The sequence below is a fragment of the Panthera onca genome, chromosome B1 (genome assembly GCF_046562875.1).
Source record: "Panthera onca isolate mPanOnc1 chromosome B1, mPanOnc1 haplotype 2, whole genome shotgun sequence".
NCBI lineage: Eukaryota > Metazoa > Chordata > Mammalia > Carnivora > Felidae > Panthera > Panthera onca.
Window position 1 is genome coordinate 188,753,474 of NC_138342.1, and position 19,397 is coordinate 188,772,870.

Sequence of the window (19,397 nt, forward strand, 5' to 3'; positions counted from 1 at the left end):
CCAAATGCACCCTTTTTTGCCCTGCTTTAGGATACTGGAGATGGACCCCGTAAACATTTCTTCTTTGCCAACCCAGATCATGTCAAGATTTATCGGGAGAGGATGCTGGAGTGACTGTGGAGGAGGAAGGGGCTTCTTCTCCTGGTTCCCGTGTATTCCTCTCCGATTGCCCCTGCAGCGTGCTGCACGCAGCAGCATGTGGGACACCAGATGGCACTCACCCCACCCCACCCCCAGCAGATTCCAATGGCACTCAGAGGGCAGCTTCCCAGAGAATTGTGCTAGCACCCTGGGGGTGGCTTCCTGTCACCTGTGGTGTCTCCCCAAACCGCTCCACCACAGCCACAGCTGTGCCCTCTCCCATCAAGCCCGGATCTCAGCTCCAGGGTGAAGAAAGAACCCTCTTCCAATGTGTCCCTCCTTAACGTGCTCTGCTTGGCCCTAGGGGTAGTGATTGCTCCCATTATCTGCTCTTCTTGTGTTCTTTGGAGTTCTCTTTATCTCTCAGTAGCTAAGTCCCTTTATAAGTTAATAAAACTTTATATTAAACTTTCTTGTTCATGTACTATGTGGTTTCTGTCTCTTAGTGAGACCCCAACTAACGCAGGAAGAATCCCCTAAGTCAAGTATCACGCCAGGCTCAGCATCTGTAGCTGACCACTTTCTTTGGAAGATTTCTAGTCTCTCTTTTCTTAATTCTGTACCAATTTTATGCCTTAGGAATAAAAAACCTGAGCTCTAGACCAGTGCTATCCAACAGAAAAAGAAGAGTCACATAATGTAATTTTAAGTGCCTAGTAGCCACATTAAAAAGGGAAAAAGAGGAGTGCCTGGCTGTTTCAGTACGTTAAGTGACTACGGCTCAGGTCATGATCTCTCGGTTTGTGAGTTCGGGCCTCACGTTAGGCTCTGTGCTGACAGCTCACAGCCTGGAACCTTCTTTGGATTCTGTGTCTCTCCCTGTCTCTGTCCCTCCCATGCTCATGCTCTGTCTCTGTCTCTCAATAATAAACATTTTTTTAAAAATTAGTAAAAAAAAAAAAAAAAAGAGGGAAAAAGAAACAGTTAAATTTCAATAATATATTTCATCTATCTAAAATATTAGGATTTCAATACATATTCAATACTATATATTGATGAAATTCTTTTCCATACTAAGTCTTCACAATCTGGTATATATTTTATACTTCTAGCACATCTTAATTTGGACTAGCCACATACTCCATTACCACTTTTGTACAGAAGTCACCGTACTGCTCAGGGCAGCTCAAGTCCATAGAGAAGGAAGATAAAGACTGAAAAATAAAAATGGTACTGGGCTTAAGTGGCAATTCCCCCAAGAGAAAAACACATACTCATGTTCCAGCTCAAGGACACCTGTACTATATTTTAAGCACTGCTTATTTCTCAAGGTTTTTTTTCTTTCCTTCTTCAAATACCACTTGATTTGGCTTAATTTTGATATGACCTTATGTCATCTCAGATAATAGTTCATCCTCTTGCTTTGCTTTGTCCCCAGGAATCCTATGGAGCAAAATGTAACTTGGGATCCTGATTTACTTCACAGCTGGCCTACAAAAGGCTAACCTATAATTCTCAAATACCTGTGCATTCCAGGATTTGTTGCTCATTTTACTCATCTTGGCCACTACACACCAATTTTAAATGCGCTTAGTGGGGGAAGGTGGGGGTCATATTTCCTAGAAAACTGAGTCACAAATGGAACCCCCAGCTCAGGATCAGTATTCATCCTGTGTGAGGATTCCAAATATAGGCAACAGCCCGCAAGTCAAAGAAAACACCATTCTTGTTTTAATATTCTGTGACAGTTTTTTTCTCAGAATATCAACTGTGAAAGTGTATCCAATCCTTTTCCACATTTCCAGAATGTCTGCATTATAGATTTATAATAATTTACAAAATAGCATCTTAAATCTCATAGGTCAAAAACACGTATAGAGCACCAAGAATTTTGTTCACAGACGCATAGGTACAAAGGTTTAGCTAAATTCTCCTAGTGATTCCACTGGCCTTAGTGATAAGATACTTAAGATAGCTAAGCCTTACAGCTGAGAACCATTACTTGCCAAAGACTAATGGGGGAGGCATCGAAAAAAAAAAAAAAAAAGACACTACCTCAATCGTTCATTTTTCATTAAATAAGTATTTAATTCTAGTATTATAAACTCCCAGTATGGAAGGTAGAATAGATACATATCCACTGGACACAAAAGATAAGGCAAAATAAACGCAAATCCAACAAATTAATCATCTCCTAAACATTTTGGCTATTTTCTGCTCACTTTCAGATATTAATTTCAACTAACGGCTGTTATGTGTTCTAGGGTGCCTGGGTGGCTCAGTTGGTTAAGCGTCCGACTCATGATTTTGGCTCATGTCATGATCTCACGATTCAAGAGTTTGAGGCCCACATCAGGCTCTGCACTAACAGTGTGGAGCCTGCTTGGGATTCTCAGTCTCCCTCTCTGTCTGACCCTCCCCACGCTCGCTCTCTCTCTCTCAAAAATAAACAAACTTTTTTAAAAAAATGGTTATGTTTTCTAGATTTTAAAAAAAGTAGTCACATCTCATTCCTAAATGGATTATTCCATTTAGGAGAAAACAGGAAAAGTTTCTGACCCAGATATTTAAGAAATTATAGCAAAAACAGGAATAGGTTAATCCTATAATCTTATTTATTGGCAACAAATAGATCATTGTTCCTACACACTAACTGAGCTAATCCTCTCAGGAAACTGAGACTCCAAGAAGTGAAATAACTTGCTCAAAGTCAAATAGGTGGCAAGTCAAACACTCTACTCAGCACACAATGGTTCCACATTAAGGTGAACTAAACAAGTCACAGGAGTGAAAGACATGAGAAATCTGAAACAGCTTCCTTGCCCAGTGGACATCCAGCTTGTTTAAAACATTATTTATATGAAAAAATACACAAATGGCTACACGTTTAAAAATTGCCCTAGAAGGCATTATTAGGACCAAACAGACTTGGAAGTCACAAGAAGTTGTTTCTTCTGTTCAACATAAGAAGGAACTGAATAAAAAACATTAAAGCTATTCAAGATTCACATTAGATAGTGAATATTCCATCAGAGGGAACTTTAAACAAGCCAGATAGCCAATGGACAAGGATGACACAAAAAAATTACTTCCTGAGATGGTGGGCTGAATTATGTAACCACCACAGGCCCTTGTCTACAAGTCCTTTAGATCCTTCTCCTGGACATCTCAATGCCAAGCTATCAGAACATAGTAAGAGCCACCTTGACAACAAAACACTGCTAAATTTGTTCATTTGCAACTCTTTCTCCCTTACTCTTTCATTAAACAAAGTTTTCAGGCCATAGAGTTTCTAACTAGTAGCAAATAAATCTACAACCAAAAACATTTGGGAAATAGAAGCAATTTTCCTTTCGTTAAAATTTGCTTTCAAATTATAGAAGGAAATTAAAAGCAATTTTAAGAGACTTGAGATCTTTAAAACAAGATCTTAGTATACTAAAGGATTTATGTGAATGGCATATTCATCTACATAATGTCCCATTACGTTTGTTAACCACATTGTACATGCTAACTAATACAGCTCTAGAATACTCTTCCAATAATACATTTTGGTTACAAATTGATAAAAATGAGTATTGGCAAAAATCTGAACTCAGTAACAGAACACATACCTGTCCCACTAACAAATCTCTATCAATCTCTATCAGTACCTCTTTAAGCTAAGTATTATAAAAATATAACAAATATAAAAAGTATGAAACAAGGGCACTTGGCTGGCTCAGTCAGTAAAGCCTATGTCTCTTGATCTCAGGGTCATAAGTTTGAGCCCCAAGTTGGGCAAAAAAAAGAAAAAGTATGAAACAAAGCCATGATTCTAAGTATCTATTACATAGCTACACTCATTTACACAAGTCCATATATGAACAAATTATTTTCAAATATGCTCTATGGGTCGATTTGAAGAGATACAGAAATTCATGATAAAATTATTTTATGGTCTTTATTAACAAATAAGCATAGGGGCGCCTGGGTAGCTCAGTTGAGTATCTGAGTCTTGATTTCGACTCAGGTCATGTATGATCCCAGGGTCATGGGATCAAGTTCCAGATTGAGCTCCACGCTGAGTGTAGACCTTGTTTAAGATTCTCTCTCTCCCTTTTCCTCTGCTTACACACTCACTCTCTCAAAAAATAAATTTTTTTAAAAGAAATAAGTTTAAATAATATAACAAACCACAATGAGAAAGAACAACTTATCCTCACTGCCAAGCAAAGAGTCTTTCTTCTAAACACATAACACTAGCCAACAAAAATTTAAGTGCTATTATCAAATCTATGTTCTAGACTGCTCTCAAAGAAATAAGCAGGTAAAAAGGAATCACTGAAGATTACATAAAATGGAATAACATGATTGGAACTTTAGTTAGATTAATATAAAAGGAGGATTTAGGGTAACAAAGTAGGATAAATCTAGAAGCAAGTGTGACGTGGGGTTCGAACCCACATGAGAATATGACCTGAGCTGAAATCAAGAGTCGAGCATTTAACTGACTGAGCCACCCAGGCGCCCCTAGTTTACTGTTGTTTTTGACAACTGACAAATGCATCCATTTTACTCTCATGACCAACTTTATAGCAGCCTTTAGCTCTTCTTTTGGTAGATAATATAATGTTCAACTTCACTGAAAATCATTTTGCTTAAAACAAAGGAGAGGAAATTGTAAACATTAAGAATATAGTGAAGGGGCACCTGGGTGGCTCAGTCGGTTAAGCGTCCAACTTTGGCTCAGGTCATGATCTTGCAGTTTCTGAGTTTGAGCCCCGCGTCAGGCTCTGTGCTGACAGCTCAGAACCTGAAGCCCGCTTCAGATTCTGTTCTTCTCCTCTCTCTGCCCCTCCCATGCTCAGGCTCTCTGTCTCTCAATAATAAACGTTTGGGGAGCCTGGGTGGCTCAGTCGGTTAAGTGTCCGACTTCAGCTCAGGTCATGATCCTGAGGTTTCTGAGTTCAGGACCCGCATTGGGCTCTGTGCTGACAGCTCAGAGCCTGGAGCCTGTTTCGGATTCTGTGTCTCCCTCTCTCTCTGCCCCTCCCCTGTTCACGCTGTGTCTGTCTCTGAAAAATGAATAAACCTTAAAAATAATAATAATAAATAAATGCTAAAAAAAAAAAAAAGAAAAAAAATTCTTGTACCAAAGTGTAATTAACTAAACCTCTTACCCAAAGGCTTTGGATAATATTGTTCTTTTGAAATAAATCATTGTTCAGAAAGTAGCCTGAGGATAATGTGGTTTTTGGGTTTTTTGGTTTCATTCTGTTTTGGTTTTTGTCAACTAGGCCTCAGCCCTGGTCTTTTCTGTTCCATAAGTATTCTGAAACAAATTGGTCCATGGTAGATAAATATGCCACGTTTAAGGACAGAGAAACTTTACAGTCTTAAAAAATTAAAGAGACACCCATGTTCACAGCAGCATATTCACTACAACAAAAAGCGGAAGCAATCCAGATGTCCACTGATGAATAGATAAAGAAAATGTGGTTACAGGAGGTGCCCGGCTGGCTCAGTCGGGACAGCAGGTGACTCCTGATCATGGGGTCATAAGTTCACATTGGGTGGACAGTTTACTGAAAAAGATGAAATCTTAAAAAAAAAAAACTATCTGGTTATAGACATAAAACGGAGTATTCGTCAACGTTAAAACAGGAAATTCTGACACATGCTACAACATGGACTGATCTTGAGAACATTATGTAAATATAGTAAACATGTAAAATAAAAATTTACTTAAAAAGAAGTAAATATGCTAAACACAAAAGGACAGATACTATTTGATTTCACTTATATGTGGTACCTAAAGTCAAATTCATGGACAAAGAAAGTAGAGTGCTGATTTACCACGATCTGAGGGAATGGGGGAGTGGAAATTATTGAATAGGTATAGAGTTTCAGTCTTGCAAGATGAAAAGAGTTTGAAAAACTTTACACAGAAATGAAAATGTACTTAACACTACTGACCTATACACTTTAAAATGGTTAAGCTGGTAAATTTTACATTATGAATTTTACCACAATTAAAAGAAAAAAAGAGAGTTCCAATTCCAGTCGTGGAAGAAGCTTATATCAGACTAACCTTCCTATAGAAAACAACTGTGAACTCTAGAGAAAAAATATTAAAGAACTATTTAAAGGCACCAGAAAGCAAAGTCAGAGAAACTGAAGGGAAAAATCTACCAATAGAAGGGACTAGCGCTGGTATAAGTCATGTTTATGTAACTTTCCCCTGAAGCACTCAACAGTCCTAGAGACACAAAGCAGTTCAAACTTTTTTTTTTTTTTAATGTTTATTTATTTTTGAGAGAGAAAGAGAGACAGCATGTGAGCAAGGGAGGGGCAGAGACAGGGAGACACAGAATCCAAAGCAGGCTCCAGGCTCCGAGCTGTCACCACAGAGCCCGACACAGGGCTCGAACTCACAAACTGCGAGATCATGACCTGAACTAAAGTCGGACACTTAACTGATTGAGCCACCCAATTGCCCCAAGGCAGTTCAAACTTAGAATGAACATCTGTTTTTTACTTTAATCTAAGATATCAGAAACAGAGTTAGGAACTGCCAAAGCAGTTGAAAATAAATGCAGGAAGCACAAACAAGGATGGAGCCACAAATTCTGGATTACAAACTCTCAACCCATTGTTGATTATGTCCTACACATGTATGGAAGTATGACTGCAAAGAGACCAGTTCAAAGCAAGAGCTAGATGGCTGAAGTAGCTGAGCACATACTTGAACTGTTGTCCACCGCAGAGCTGGAATCCTGCCCTGCTAGAGATGTGACCATGGACTTGCCACTGAAACTGTGTAGGGAACATGAACTAGAAGGGTTAAGCCTAGGTCCCAGGACTGAGAAATTCACCATAGACTAAGGACAAAACCCAAAGAAACCTACCCTAAAAATATGTGTAAAACCAAGTATCCCCAAGGTGAACAGTTAAAAAATTAAGCTGCATACTAGAACAAAAACTGACACTCTTCAGAGGACAATAACAGAAACTAGAATGTCTAGAAAGCAGCATCCACACTGTTCAAGACACAATCAAAAAGAAGACCTGAGAAGAAACATACAAACAAAAGTAACACACACTTAAGAGCAAAAATCAATCAATAGAAACCAACCCCAAGATGGCCTAGATTTTGGACTTCACACAAGGATACTTTAAAGCAGCTATATAAATATGCTCAAGGAATTACAGATAAAGATGGTCATAATAAGTGACAGATGGGGAAATCTCAGTAGAGAACCAAAAACTACACAAAAGAACCAAATAGAAATTCTAGACATGAGAAGTACAATATTTAAATAAAACATTTCACCGAATACCCTTAACGACAGACTAAAAATGTAAGAAAAACAGTCAATGAACTTGAAGACAGATGAACAAAAATTATCCTACCTAGAGAACAGAAAGAAAAAAGGATTGGTAAATTAGATGTCATCAAAATTAAAAACTTCTGCTCAAAGGCAACATTTAAAAAATAAAAGGCAATTTACAAACTGGGAGAAAATATTCACTATATCTATATTTAACAAGAAATGTGAAACCAGAATAGATCTTTAAAAATCCTAACAAATAAATTATTGTAAGTTAAACAAATTTATTTAAAAAAAGACATGAACAGACATATCACAAGTAAAGATATGGAAATGACCAAAAATCACATGAAAGGATGCTCAACATCATTAGTCGCCACAGACATGCAACGTAAGGTCACAATAAGATTCTGTTTTACATTAATCAGAATAGTTAAAATAAAATGACAACAGTAAATGTTGGTGACAATGTAAAAAACAACCAGAACAATCATATATAGTGAGAGTCGAAATAAAGACATAACCACTTTAGAATATTATTTGGCAATTTCCCACAAAGTTAAACACACAACTACCCTTGGCCCAGCAATTCTACTCCTAGGAATTTGTCCAAGGCAAATGAAAAACATATGTCCACAAAAATACTTGATTTTAGCAACTTTATTCAATATGTTTCAAAAAATTAGAAACAACCCAAATGTCCAAAAAGAGAAAGGATAAATATATTGTGACACAGTCATATTAGTGTAATGGAATACTACACTCAGTAATAACAAAGAATGAACTGATATAAAAAAAAAAAGGGTAAATCTTAAAAATATGCTAAGAAATGGGGAGCCTGGGTGGCTCAGTTGGTTAAGCAGCCAACTTCAGCTCAGGTTATGATTTCACGGTTCGTGAGTTTGAGCCCCATGTCAGGCTCTCTGCTGACAGCTCAGAGTCTGGAGCCTGCTTCAGATTCTGTGTCTCCCTCTCTCTCTGCCCCTCCCCCATTTACACTCTGTTTCTCTTTCTCTCCAAAATGAATAAATGTTGAGGGGGGAAAAAAAAAAAAACATGCTAAGAAAAGAAGCCAGGCATAAGAGACTACACCCTGTATGATTCCATACAAACTTCTTGAAGTTTAAGAATAGGCAAAACTAATCTACCATGATAGAAATTAGAACAGGGAAGTAGGTTTCATTAGAGAGGGACAAGAGGTAAACTTTCTATAATGATAGAAATGTTTAGGGCTCCTAGGTGGTTCAGGTGGTTTAGCATCCAACTCCTGATTTCGGCTCAGGTCGTGATCTCACATTTTGTGAGCCCGAGCCCCATGTCAGTCCTCTGCACTGGCAGCATGAAGCCTACTTGGGAATCTCTGTCTCCCTCTCTGTCTCTGCCCCTCCTTTGCTCGCATGAACACTCTCATGCTCTCTCAAAAATAAATAAACATTAAAAAAAAATTTTTTTAGTTTGCAAATGGTGCTGGTTACATGGTTATTCGAATTTATGAAAATTACTGTATTATATGTACACTTAAGATTTGTGCATTTCAAAGTATGTAAATTTTACTTCAATAAAAGCAATTAAGAATTATTTTTAAACCATGATATTGAGATTATGAATATTAAAAATTATTGAATTTTAAATTTGGCTTTTATTAAAGTCATCATACTTGACTAATAGAAACATTTTACTTCTGCACAGCAAAGGAAACAATCAGCAACACTAAAAGGCAACCAATGGAATGGGAGAAGATATTTGCAAACGACATATCAGATAAAGGGTTAGTATCCAAAATCTATAAAGAACTTACAAAACTCAACACCCAGAAAACAAATAATCCAGTGAAGAAATGGGCAAAAGACATGAATAGACACTTCTCCAAAGAAGACATCCGGATGGCCAACCGACACACAAAAAAATGTTCCACATCACTCATCATCAGGGAAATACAAATCAAAACCACAATGAGATGCCACCCCACACCTGTCAGAATGGCTAACATTAACAACTCAGGCAACAACAGATGTTGGCAAGGATGCGGAGAAAGAAGATCTCTTTTGCACTGCTGGTGGGTGCAGCCACTCTGGAAAACAATATGGAGGTTCGTCAAAAAATTAAAAACAGAACTACCCTACGACCCAGCAATTGCACTACTAGGTATTTATCCAAGGGATACAGGTATGCTGTTTCGAAGGGGCACACACACCCCAGTGTTTATATCAGCACTATCAACAATAGCCAAGTATGGAAAGAGCCCAAATGTCCATCGATGGATGAATGGATAAAGAAGATGTGGTATACATACACACACACACACACACACACACACACATAATGGAGTATTACTCGGCAATCAAAAAGAATGAAATCTTGCCATTTGCAACTACGTGGATGGAACTAGAGGCTATCATGCTAAGCAAAATTAGTCGGAGAAAGACAAATATCATGTGACTTCCATATGAGGACTGTAAGACACAGAACAGATGAACACAAGGGAAGGGAAGCAAAATAATATAAAAACAGGGAGGGGGACAAAACATAAGAGACTCTTCAATATGGAGAACAAACAGAGGGTTACTGAAGGGGTTGTGGGAGTGGGGATGGGCTAAATGGGTAAGGGGCATTAAGGAATCTACCCCTGAAATCATTGTTGCACTATATGCTAACTAACTTGGATGTAAATTAAAAAAAAAAGAAAGAAAGAAAAAGAAAGAAGTATTTTAAAAGTTTAGTCTCCGAAGTTCTAAAATTCTATGCATACACACAATTTCAGACTGTCTCTGTACTTACATAGCACTCATCTTCAAATTTTAATACAGTGATTTCTGTGAACTATGAAAGTAAACATACTTGCTTAAGTATGTATCACTTACTCGGTTTTCTCAACTTCATATCTAACACCATGTATTCGCTTGAAAAACTCAAGACTTTTTCTGTACTTACAAGTGAAACTGAGTTTTTAGAAATCTGATTTTAAAATTATTTGAACTTTAATTTGATCAAAATATATCTTCTCAATTTCAATATTTCTAATTACACCTACTTATTTCCACATCTACATGTAACAATGAACAATATTGTGCCCTCAGCAACCAGCCTTCAACCCTTTTCGATACCACTTTTACAGGCATGTCCTCCATTCTTTCCAAAGGCCGACCGCTACCCCTTAATTTGTTTCACTGGTTTGTCAATGAATGAGCCTGAGCACACTCATCCCAGCACACCTTCTCTAGGTTATATTGAAAGAAAATGTATTTCCTGATACCCGTTTTAGATAGCAGAGGACAGACCCTTGTTTCACATGGTGGAACTAGCTCCACGTGGCCAGTGAGCTTCATGACCTGGAAATCCTACTTAATAAATATTTAAATCCCATCCATTCAACTGAAATACAGATATATGATTCAGTCATCATAAAAACCCATGACGAAAAATTCCTAAGGCTACACACAGACAAGAAGGATAAATTTGTTGGAGATCACAATTTTCCCTTTCAAACAATATGAATTGCTTTACATGACAATTATATACTCTCATTTAATCCTTACCTTCTTTTAGAGCTTTGTCCATATTGTGAGAAATCACTACCCTTCTAGACTGAACTGACTCATGTGAGTTTCCATATACAGGACTCTGAAATGTAAGAAAAAAGGAAGAAAAAAAAAAGATACAGATTACTGAATGAATAAATCATATATAAAAATAAAACCAAAGTATAAAATACCATTTAAACAAGATATTTTGATATTAATAGATTAAGAAGTTCTTCTGGAAAAAGTAAATAAATGCTTGAGGTTAAGGTATTTTTAAAAAGAAAGGAAGGATTTTCCCTACCAGATATCAAAACAACATGATGCCAGAGGAGGAATAAACAAATCAACAGATCAGCAGAAGTACAAAAACAAATGCATCTACATATGAGAAGAACATAAGAAAATTTGAAATCCGTGAGGAAAACAGACTATTCAGTATATGTGCTGCCGAAGCGAGCACGAAAACAGACTATTCAATAAATGGCGCTGGGATAACTGGATATTCACGTGTGGAGAAAGGTTAGAGTCTTACCTCATACTTTAAACATAAATGATCCCAAATTGATAACCAACAAAGTATTTTGTTAAACTAAAAACGTATTCAAAGGGAATAAGGGAGAAGCTGTTTATAATCTTGGGATGGAGAAGGCCTCCCTAAAATAAGACACAAAATTCAAAAGTTTTAAAGAAGAAAAAGAACTGACAAATACAACTACATAAACTAGACAACTCCTGTGTGACCAAAGACACTATAAGATATAAATGATAAGAGGAGACAATATCTGCAACATATATCACAAAGGACTATTATTTAATATATACAGAGCTCCTAAGAAAAATAAAAGGATATCAAGCAATTAAAAGGGCAATCATAAAAGATAAACAAATACCAATAAATATATGAAAAGAAATAAATACGCAACCTCCTTTTAGTTAGAGAAACACAAATTAGAGCAATGAGATCTCAAACTGCCAAAGCAGGGGGAAAAGGTACCTACTCTCAAATATTGGCAAAGATACCTAAAAATACTCATTTTCATACATCATTGGGGGAAATGTCTACTTCTATGAGCTACAAATTCATTTAGCCAATTCTACTCCTAAAAATCCAACCAACGATATTTTTGCGAATGTGCAAAAAAGTATGCAAAGAACTTCCTTGCTCTGTTGACTTTAAGGGCAAGAAATTAGAAAAAACCCATGGGGCACCTGGGTGGCTCCATCAGTTAGGTGTCCAACTTCGGCTCAGGTCATGATCTCATGGGTTCCTGGGTTTAAGCCCCACGTCAGGTTCTGTGCTGACAGCTCAGAGCCTGAAGCCTGCTTTGGATTCTGTGTCTCCCTCTCTCTTTCCCCCCACCCTCTTGCTCTCTGTCTCTCAAAAATGAATAAACGTTAAAAAAAAATTTTTTTTTTAAATAAAAAGAAAAAACCCAAGTGTCTATCAATAGTCAGAGCTAAATTATGTTGCACCCATATTTGAGAATGTAACGCAGCCATTAAAAACAATGAACTGGCTTGAAGATTAACCTGGCCCCTTTTCAAGGATGATATGCAAATTTGCGAAGCATTCCATTAAAAAAAAAAAAAAAAAAAAAAAGAATGAATTAGGGATATATATACCTTCATGGAAAGTTTTCCATGGTGGGAAATGTTTGGGAATATATACACGAAACTATTAAAAGTAGTTTCTTCTAGGCAGGGGCATAAGTTTTTACTCCACTCCATTACTTCTTACTCCACATATGTCTGTGTAACAGTATGCTTTAGAATTTTTAATTGTACAAAGATACTACTTGGCACACAAAAAAAGGGGGTGGGATAATATAAAGAATTAAAATCCTACTATCTGGCTAGTAAGACTATTTACAGAATAAATTGTTTCAATTGGTCACACACCAAAGTGACTGAAAACATGTTATTATGTGATTGGGCCCACTTACTTGGTTTTGGAGGATAAATAGAAACTGAGTAATATTAACAAGATGTAGGATACTCCCCTGTGCATGGGAAATATTACACGTGCTTGACTAGCATTACCACATCACTACTGAGATCCAAATGGCTAATATGACTACCACGCTCAACCAACAAACAAGCATGAGGAAACAACTTTGTTCTCCAGGCAGGGCCACCCCACTACAACTGCATTCAACCTGGAGTGGAGAACTTCTAGTCCTTAGATTAGTTCCATACTATCCATGGGTAGAGTGCCAAAGTGTCATCCATTTTCTTTGTTATTAAAAACAAAAAGCCATAGTTTTAAGATTCCTTAGTTGAAATACTTTTAAAAGCCTTAAGATGAAAGTGTTGCACTCATGAAAGAAAAGAATCCCTTTATGCTACAAATTAGCGTAACATTCCACACTCTCCCAAGGAGTTACCAAAAAAAAAAAAAAAACAACAACAAAACAAAAACCTTACTCCTTACCTATAGGCAAAGTCATTAGTGAATAAAGTACACTCTCAACCACTTAAAACTATTTTTTAGTCTCTCAGCTTGCTATAAAATTTAATGTAAGTATATTCTGTTGTAACTTTTACATTTAGTTTGTGAGAAAAATTGAGTAAACGAGGAATTTTAAAATTCTAGCAATTTTTTTTAAGTTTATTTTGAGAAAGTGCACGTGCACCCACACGAGGGTGGGGGGAGTCGGAAGGGTGGGGAAGGGGCAAAGAGAGAATCTGAAGCAGGCTCTGCACCACCAGCACAGAGCCTGAAGCGGGGCTCAAACCCACGAACTGTGAGATCATGACCTGAGCCAAAACCAAGAGTCGGATGCTTAACCGACTGAGCCACCCAGGCGCCCCAAATTCTAGGCATTCCTAAAATACCAGACAGATATTTTCACACTTACCCATTTTTTAGACAGTTGTTTTGAACTAACACTTTTAGAGTGCTATTCTAAGGAGTAATTTTAATCATAATTTCTCAAGTTTTTGGGTTCCCAAATCTAGATATGGTAGTTTTAGTACATAATACTAGTTGGATGAGAAATTACAACCAAACAACACTTATTTGAGATGGTCCCAATTTTGGGTTCTTGAAATAGAAACTGCCTATCAGGGCTGGGAGAGAAGCAGTTGTGAATGTGACGGACAGACAGCACATGGATACGTAAGCATATTCTGTGCTTATTGTGTCTTTCTTCACAAATTCCTCCAAAACTTAATGTTTTCATTCTTACCTTTTACTGTTTTCTGTTTTCCTAGTTGTGGCTCTACTACTTCTTGCCATCTGTCTACAAACTTCTTTTCTCTCTCTGCTTCATACTTAGATGTGATACATATATAAACATGTCTGTCACTACTGACTGTATCTAAGTCCTTTACGCTCTTTAATCTAAAAAGCTTATGAGAGTAATGTTCTCTATTTTGGCTCTTTAAGTAAAAGCTCTATTATTTTTTCTGTGTGTTTTTCCAATCTGGGGTTGTGGATTTCCCCACACGCTATCCCCCAAGGTCACTGGCCCTCACCCGAAAGAAAAAAGTTCATCATCCCTATCCCATCCCTAACAGCCTGATGGAGAATCACTGAGTAACAGGAACAGGAAGATTATTTAAAAAAAAGAAAAAAAGAAAAAAAATCATGCGCTCAAAATAACTAGGAAACCATGCGTGAAAATTCCTTTTTTAAGGATTTAGTATTTACGGAGCCAGAATCTCATGTCTAAATGACTACACAGAGTATAAGTTAGTCACTACCACACATAGTCTATTGCTTTTAGATCACAAAGATGGAATTTACTAATCTTTACCCCAGGGTGGAGAAAGAAAAGGAAGGAAAAGAAAGGAGGGAAAGGGAAGAATGGAGAGGAAGGCGAGAAAGCTAGCTAGCTGCAACAAATGCAAAATTTGAATAAATTCCTGTGGCTCAGGGCAGTTGAGCCAAAATTGTCTTCATTTTCCTTCTATTTATAGGGTTGAAAAAAGAAACTCCACATGGCAGAGACTTCCCCCAAAGACTCGTCCTTTAAGGCAAATGCTAACTTGCCCTATCCGCACTGGCACAGCCCTCATTTCTCAAGGAAAGCCCACCTCTTCCCGACAATCTCTTTCCTAAAATGCTAGTATTAGGAAAGAGGAAATAAAAATGTCTGTACTTCTCCCACTGTAACAAAGAATAAGTGATAGAAATTTTCAGGAAGATTTCAAGTCCAGAAATTAGGACTTTGAATGTCGTCCGACTACTCGGCTGTCACTAAAGTTTTTAGTATCCGTATCACACTGTTAACTCACAAAAGCTTTTGGCTAACTAGTACCACTGTCAGGTAAAAAATACACCTCATTTTTTATTTAATTAAAACAAGTGAATTCTGTCTTCATTTTAAGATTTAAAGCTAGCTGAAAACTAACTTGAAATCATTTTTAATCACTCGGTGAGTTCTCTGGAGAGAAAATGACGTCTCGACACAGAACTGCTGATTTTAAAAATGCTTTCCAAAGACAGAGCAAAACCGGAAAGCTTTTCTCTAATATATGTAACTAAATCCTCCAGCATCAAGGAGCAGATACCATATCAATAAACCCTTTGCTGAATATGTATCGGCTTTCTATTCACTCCTGAAATATCAGGTTTTAGTCTATAGCCAAAATATACTCAAACTGTCTTCGTGTCACAGCTAAAGACACCCTCTTCTGAGGAACCAACATCCAGAGAAAACCCATGCAGAGAAACCTGGGTACTCTGACATCATTAGCAACTAAACAACCAGGAACCACCTGGAATTCAGCCAAGACATGTACCTCATTGTCCACTGTTTATAAGCAGGACATTGCTTACTGTGCTGCTTCCTGTGGGAGCACAGATGGGGCCAGGACAGCCAGCCCATGACTTGGAACTGCTTTCATGCCCATTACCTGGGCTCCTTAAATAAACAAATGTCACCCTCCTTCAGTATATGCTTATACAGTGAAAACAAAAATTTTTGTAATGTATTTTGGTCTGTTTTCAGAAGAAAAACAGTTGCACAGAGTTGAAAGACTGATGGGTGTAATTTCTTATAAGGTACTGAAACTGTGATTTATCTTAGGAAAACAAACACAAAGCCCTGATCATCACCATTAACCACATGGAGCCGTCACATGGCTGAGTCTTTCCAAGTATTCTCAGCATCTGACAAGTACTGGGATCCCGTGACTAATATTCTCATTCTCAAACTATGTTATTCTCAAAACCTTAGCTCCTTTCAAGCCAATCATATTCTGCCTCAGCCTCAGAAAATAATTTCTCCAAAAACCAAAGAAATCCAAGAATCACACAGAACCTTCCTCCGAAGATAAGGGACTCAGAAACCTGAAAGGCTATCTCAGGAAGATAGGAAAGGACTGAAATAATTGAAAATTCGTCTCATTTGACTAAGACACTGACAGAAGATTGTGACACGAGTAATAGACGTCATGGCCCAACACGGAAGCTGAGGAGCCACGTTACAGAGCTATGAGGGCAGCGCAGAGTAGAAAGAACACGGGCTCTCAAGTCCAACAGCGCTTTTTACTAATGGCAGATCCTTGACCCAGCCAATTCCCTCTCTAGCTTAAGAGGGCTTATAATACCTCAAAGGATTAAATAACTAACATCAGAGGTCCCAAAATGAAAAAACACAGCAGGAGCCTGGTAAGGAATATAAGTGAGTTAAGGGGGTGGCCATAGCTGTACCTGCTAGATGTTCCAACTCTCTTCTGCAAAAAACGGAAATCAAAAATTTCAGATGTTGTCTACAAGTAATTCAATTTCATTCCCAACACTGTGGGCTTACGCTGTCTGGGCCAAACCATGTGCCACATTCAAACCACGGCCCTCTACTGTGTCACTGCTGGCGCACAGAACGCGTTTATTAGCAGAGTGCCTGGCACCTACTAGCAAATAGAGCCATGATCACTGATAAAACTCAAAATGTTACCAACTTTCAACACATTTGAGGCTAATCGGTGGGCTAGTTGGATGGCTGGCTGGTTGGTTTTCTGAAAGGAAAGAAATGCTGGAAACAAATGCGAAAAAGAAGGGCTGAAAAGTTAAGTAACCAGAAAACAAGAGCCGAGATAATAAAACATATTGTTCTTGAAATATTTTTGCCTTTGAAGCTACACTTTAGAGGGAGTAAAGTGTACATTTCCTGGAGATGTTCTACAGTGTATGTGCCTTTACACTCTATTGCTGGTGAAGTATTTGAATGTTCAAACAAAACCCGGTTTGATCAGAAGCCAGTTTCCTGGATTGTGCTTTACAATGTTTAATCACGAACTAAAAAAGGTCTTGTTCTCTTTACTGATAAAAGAAAATTGTCAAACACATTGTCACATACTGAGAGGTTATCAACTGGGGAGATTGTACTGATAGAAAGTAGTGGTATTTGCGTCTATTGTCCCCTCTTAACCAAGTACAATTTGGGGGCACCTGGGTGACTCAGTCAGTTGAGCATCCAACTCTTGGTTTTGGCTCAGGTCATGATCTCACGATTTGTTGAGTTTGAGCTCAGCACGGAGCCTGCCTGGGATTCTCCTCTTTATCTCTCTCACTGCCCCTCCTCTGCTCTGTCTCTCAAAATAAACTTAAAAAAAAAAAAAAATCAAGTATAATATCTACTTCAGATATAAGAGAAAAGGCTTCTTTGAAATTCAAACCTATAAATGTCCTCTTATTGTTTTTCTAGATTCCAAACATGCTTTATTTCTTTTTAAAATGCTATTTACAGCAATATAAAGAGTAGAGACACGTTCAACATTATAGATATAAAAGAATTAAACTGACCCATACACCATTAATCCAGAAATGATTATTGACATTCTGGTGCATTTCCTCTCAGACGGTGACTCCAATACTTACTATGTAACTTTGGGAACCTATTTTTCTGAACCTCAACTTCTTCATCTCTAAAATAAAGATACCAATAGTACCCAAAAATAAATAAATAAAAGATAACAATAGTACCTACCTCTTCAGGTTGATAAGAGCATTAAATGAGTTACTACACATTAAGCACTTACAACAGTGCCTGGTAACACAATAATTCAGATTATTGGTACTTTTATCATTTTCCTACTTTTTAAAATAAATTAAGATAACAGTATTCACACAGCTCTGCAACTGGCTTTTCTTTTTAATTTTTTAAAAATTTTTAAAATGTTTTTATTATTTTTAATTTTTGAGAGAGAGCACGCAAGCAGGCGAGGAGCAAAGAGGGAGACACAGAATTCAAAGCAGGCTCCAGGCTCTGAGCTGTCAGCACAGAGCCCAACGCGGGGCTTGAACCCACAAAGCCTAAGATCATGACCGGAGGCGAAGTCGGGGCACTTAACCAACTGAGCCACCCAGGAACCCCTGCAGCTGGCTTTTCATAGTTAGTATTATGAGCATCTTTTAAGAAATAAGATTTGGAATATATTGTTTTGAATGACTTCTACCACAATGTAACTATTCTTCTATTACTATGCATTTACTTTGTCTCCACCATTTTCTTCCTAGTTTTTTAAAACTTTTTATTGTTTATTTTTGAGAAAGAGAGAGAGACAACACATGAGTGGGGGAGGGACAGAGAGAGAGGGAGACACAGAATCCGAAGCAGGCTCCAGGCTCTGAGCTGTCAGCACAGAGCCCAACGTGGGGCTCAAACCCACAGACCATGAGATCGTGACCTGAGCCAAAGTCAGATGCTTAACCGACTGAGCCACCCAGGTGCCCCTCTTTCTCTTTTAAATGAAAAAATATTTTCATTTCTATGCTATTGATCTAAGTGTAGGACCACCAGAAACAATCTAAAAAACTACTAAGTGTCTATTAAATATATAGTTGGATTTGGAGTCTGACTTCATTCAAAGGACTGTGTACCTCAAGAATTTTGTGCTTCATGGAGTCTTACGAGCTAAGAAGAAACTGAAGGAATTGAATGGGGCATGGTAGGAGGGTGTAGGAGATGCTGTGAAGCACAAAATATGCAAAGCTGAACTGGAAAAATCCCTTTCCAGCCTCTTCAGCCAACCCTGAACTATGGGCCTGGAAAACCCGATGCTGCAGGGTACTTCCAGACAGGGAAATGAGTAATGGACCCAGAGGCAGGAGCAAGACAGGGCCTTCTCTAGCCTGAGGAATATGTGGGCCGTGAAGCCAACTTGGCCTCCAGAAATATAAATCCCTATCGTGATTCTACCTAAAATGAACTTGGCAAGAGATGAATGGTAGATTAGATCATCAGTAGCTCCCGTAGCTTATTACACCGTTTATCAAAGTATGGTTGGGTTCAGGCTAAAGGCCAACCCTGCCTGTATGCATCACATATAGGAATCAAGGTTCTGTTTATATTTCTATAATGAAAGATATTCTTCAGCTGGGATAGATCTGAGACTAGATCCCATGAAAGAGTATGAAATCAGACCCTTTCTCTGAACAAATATGAAATTCAAATGTGCTTTATGCTGGAGCACAATCCCCCTATTATTACTATGGGAAAAGCATATGACATTACATTATAATGGCAAAAATACT

General features: G+C 37.8%; 1 protein-coding gene across 5 annotated transcripts in view; it reads right to left on the reverse strand.

The window, feature by feature from the left end:
* Window positions 1–19,397, reverse strand: part of SNX25 (sorting nexin 25) — a 131,704-nt gene that overhangs the window by 92,077 nt on the left and 20,230 nt on the right. For all 5 annotated transcript variants that reach the window (XR_013555005.2, XM_078445293.2, XM_078445295.2 and 2 more), the window contains exon 2: window positions 10,931–11,015. Coding sequence is in view for 4 of the 5 variants with exons in the window: in XM_078445293.2 (XP_078301419.2) it covers window positions 10,931–11,015 (85 nt within the window). In the remaining variant the exon portion in view is untranslated. The remainder of the gene's footprint in view (window positions 1–10,930; window positions 11,016–19,397) is intronic.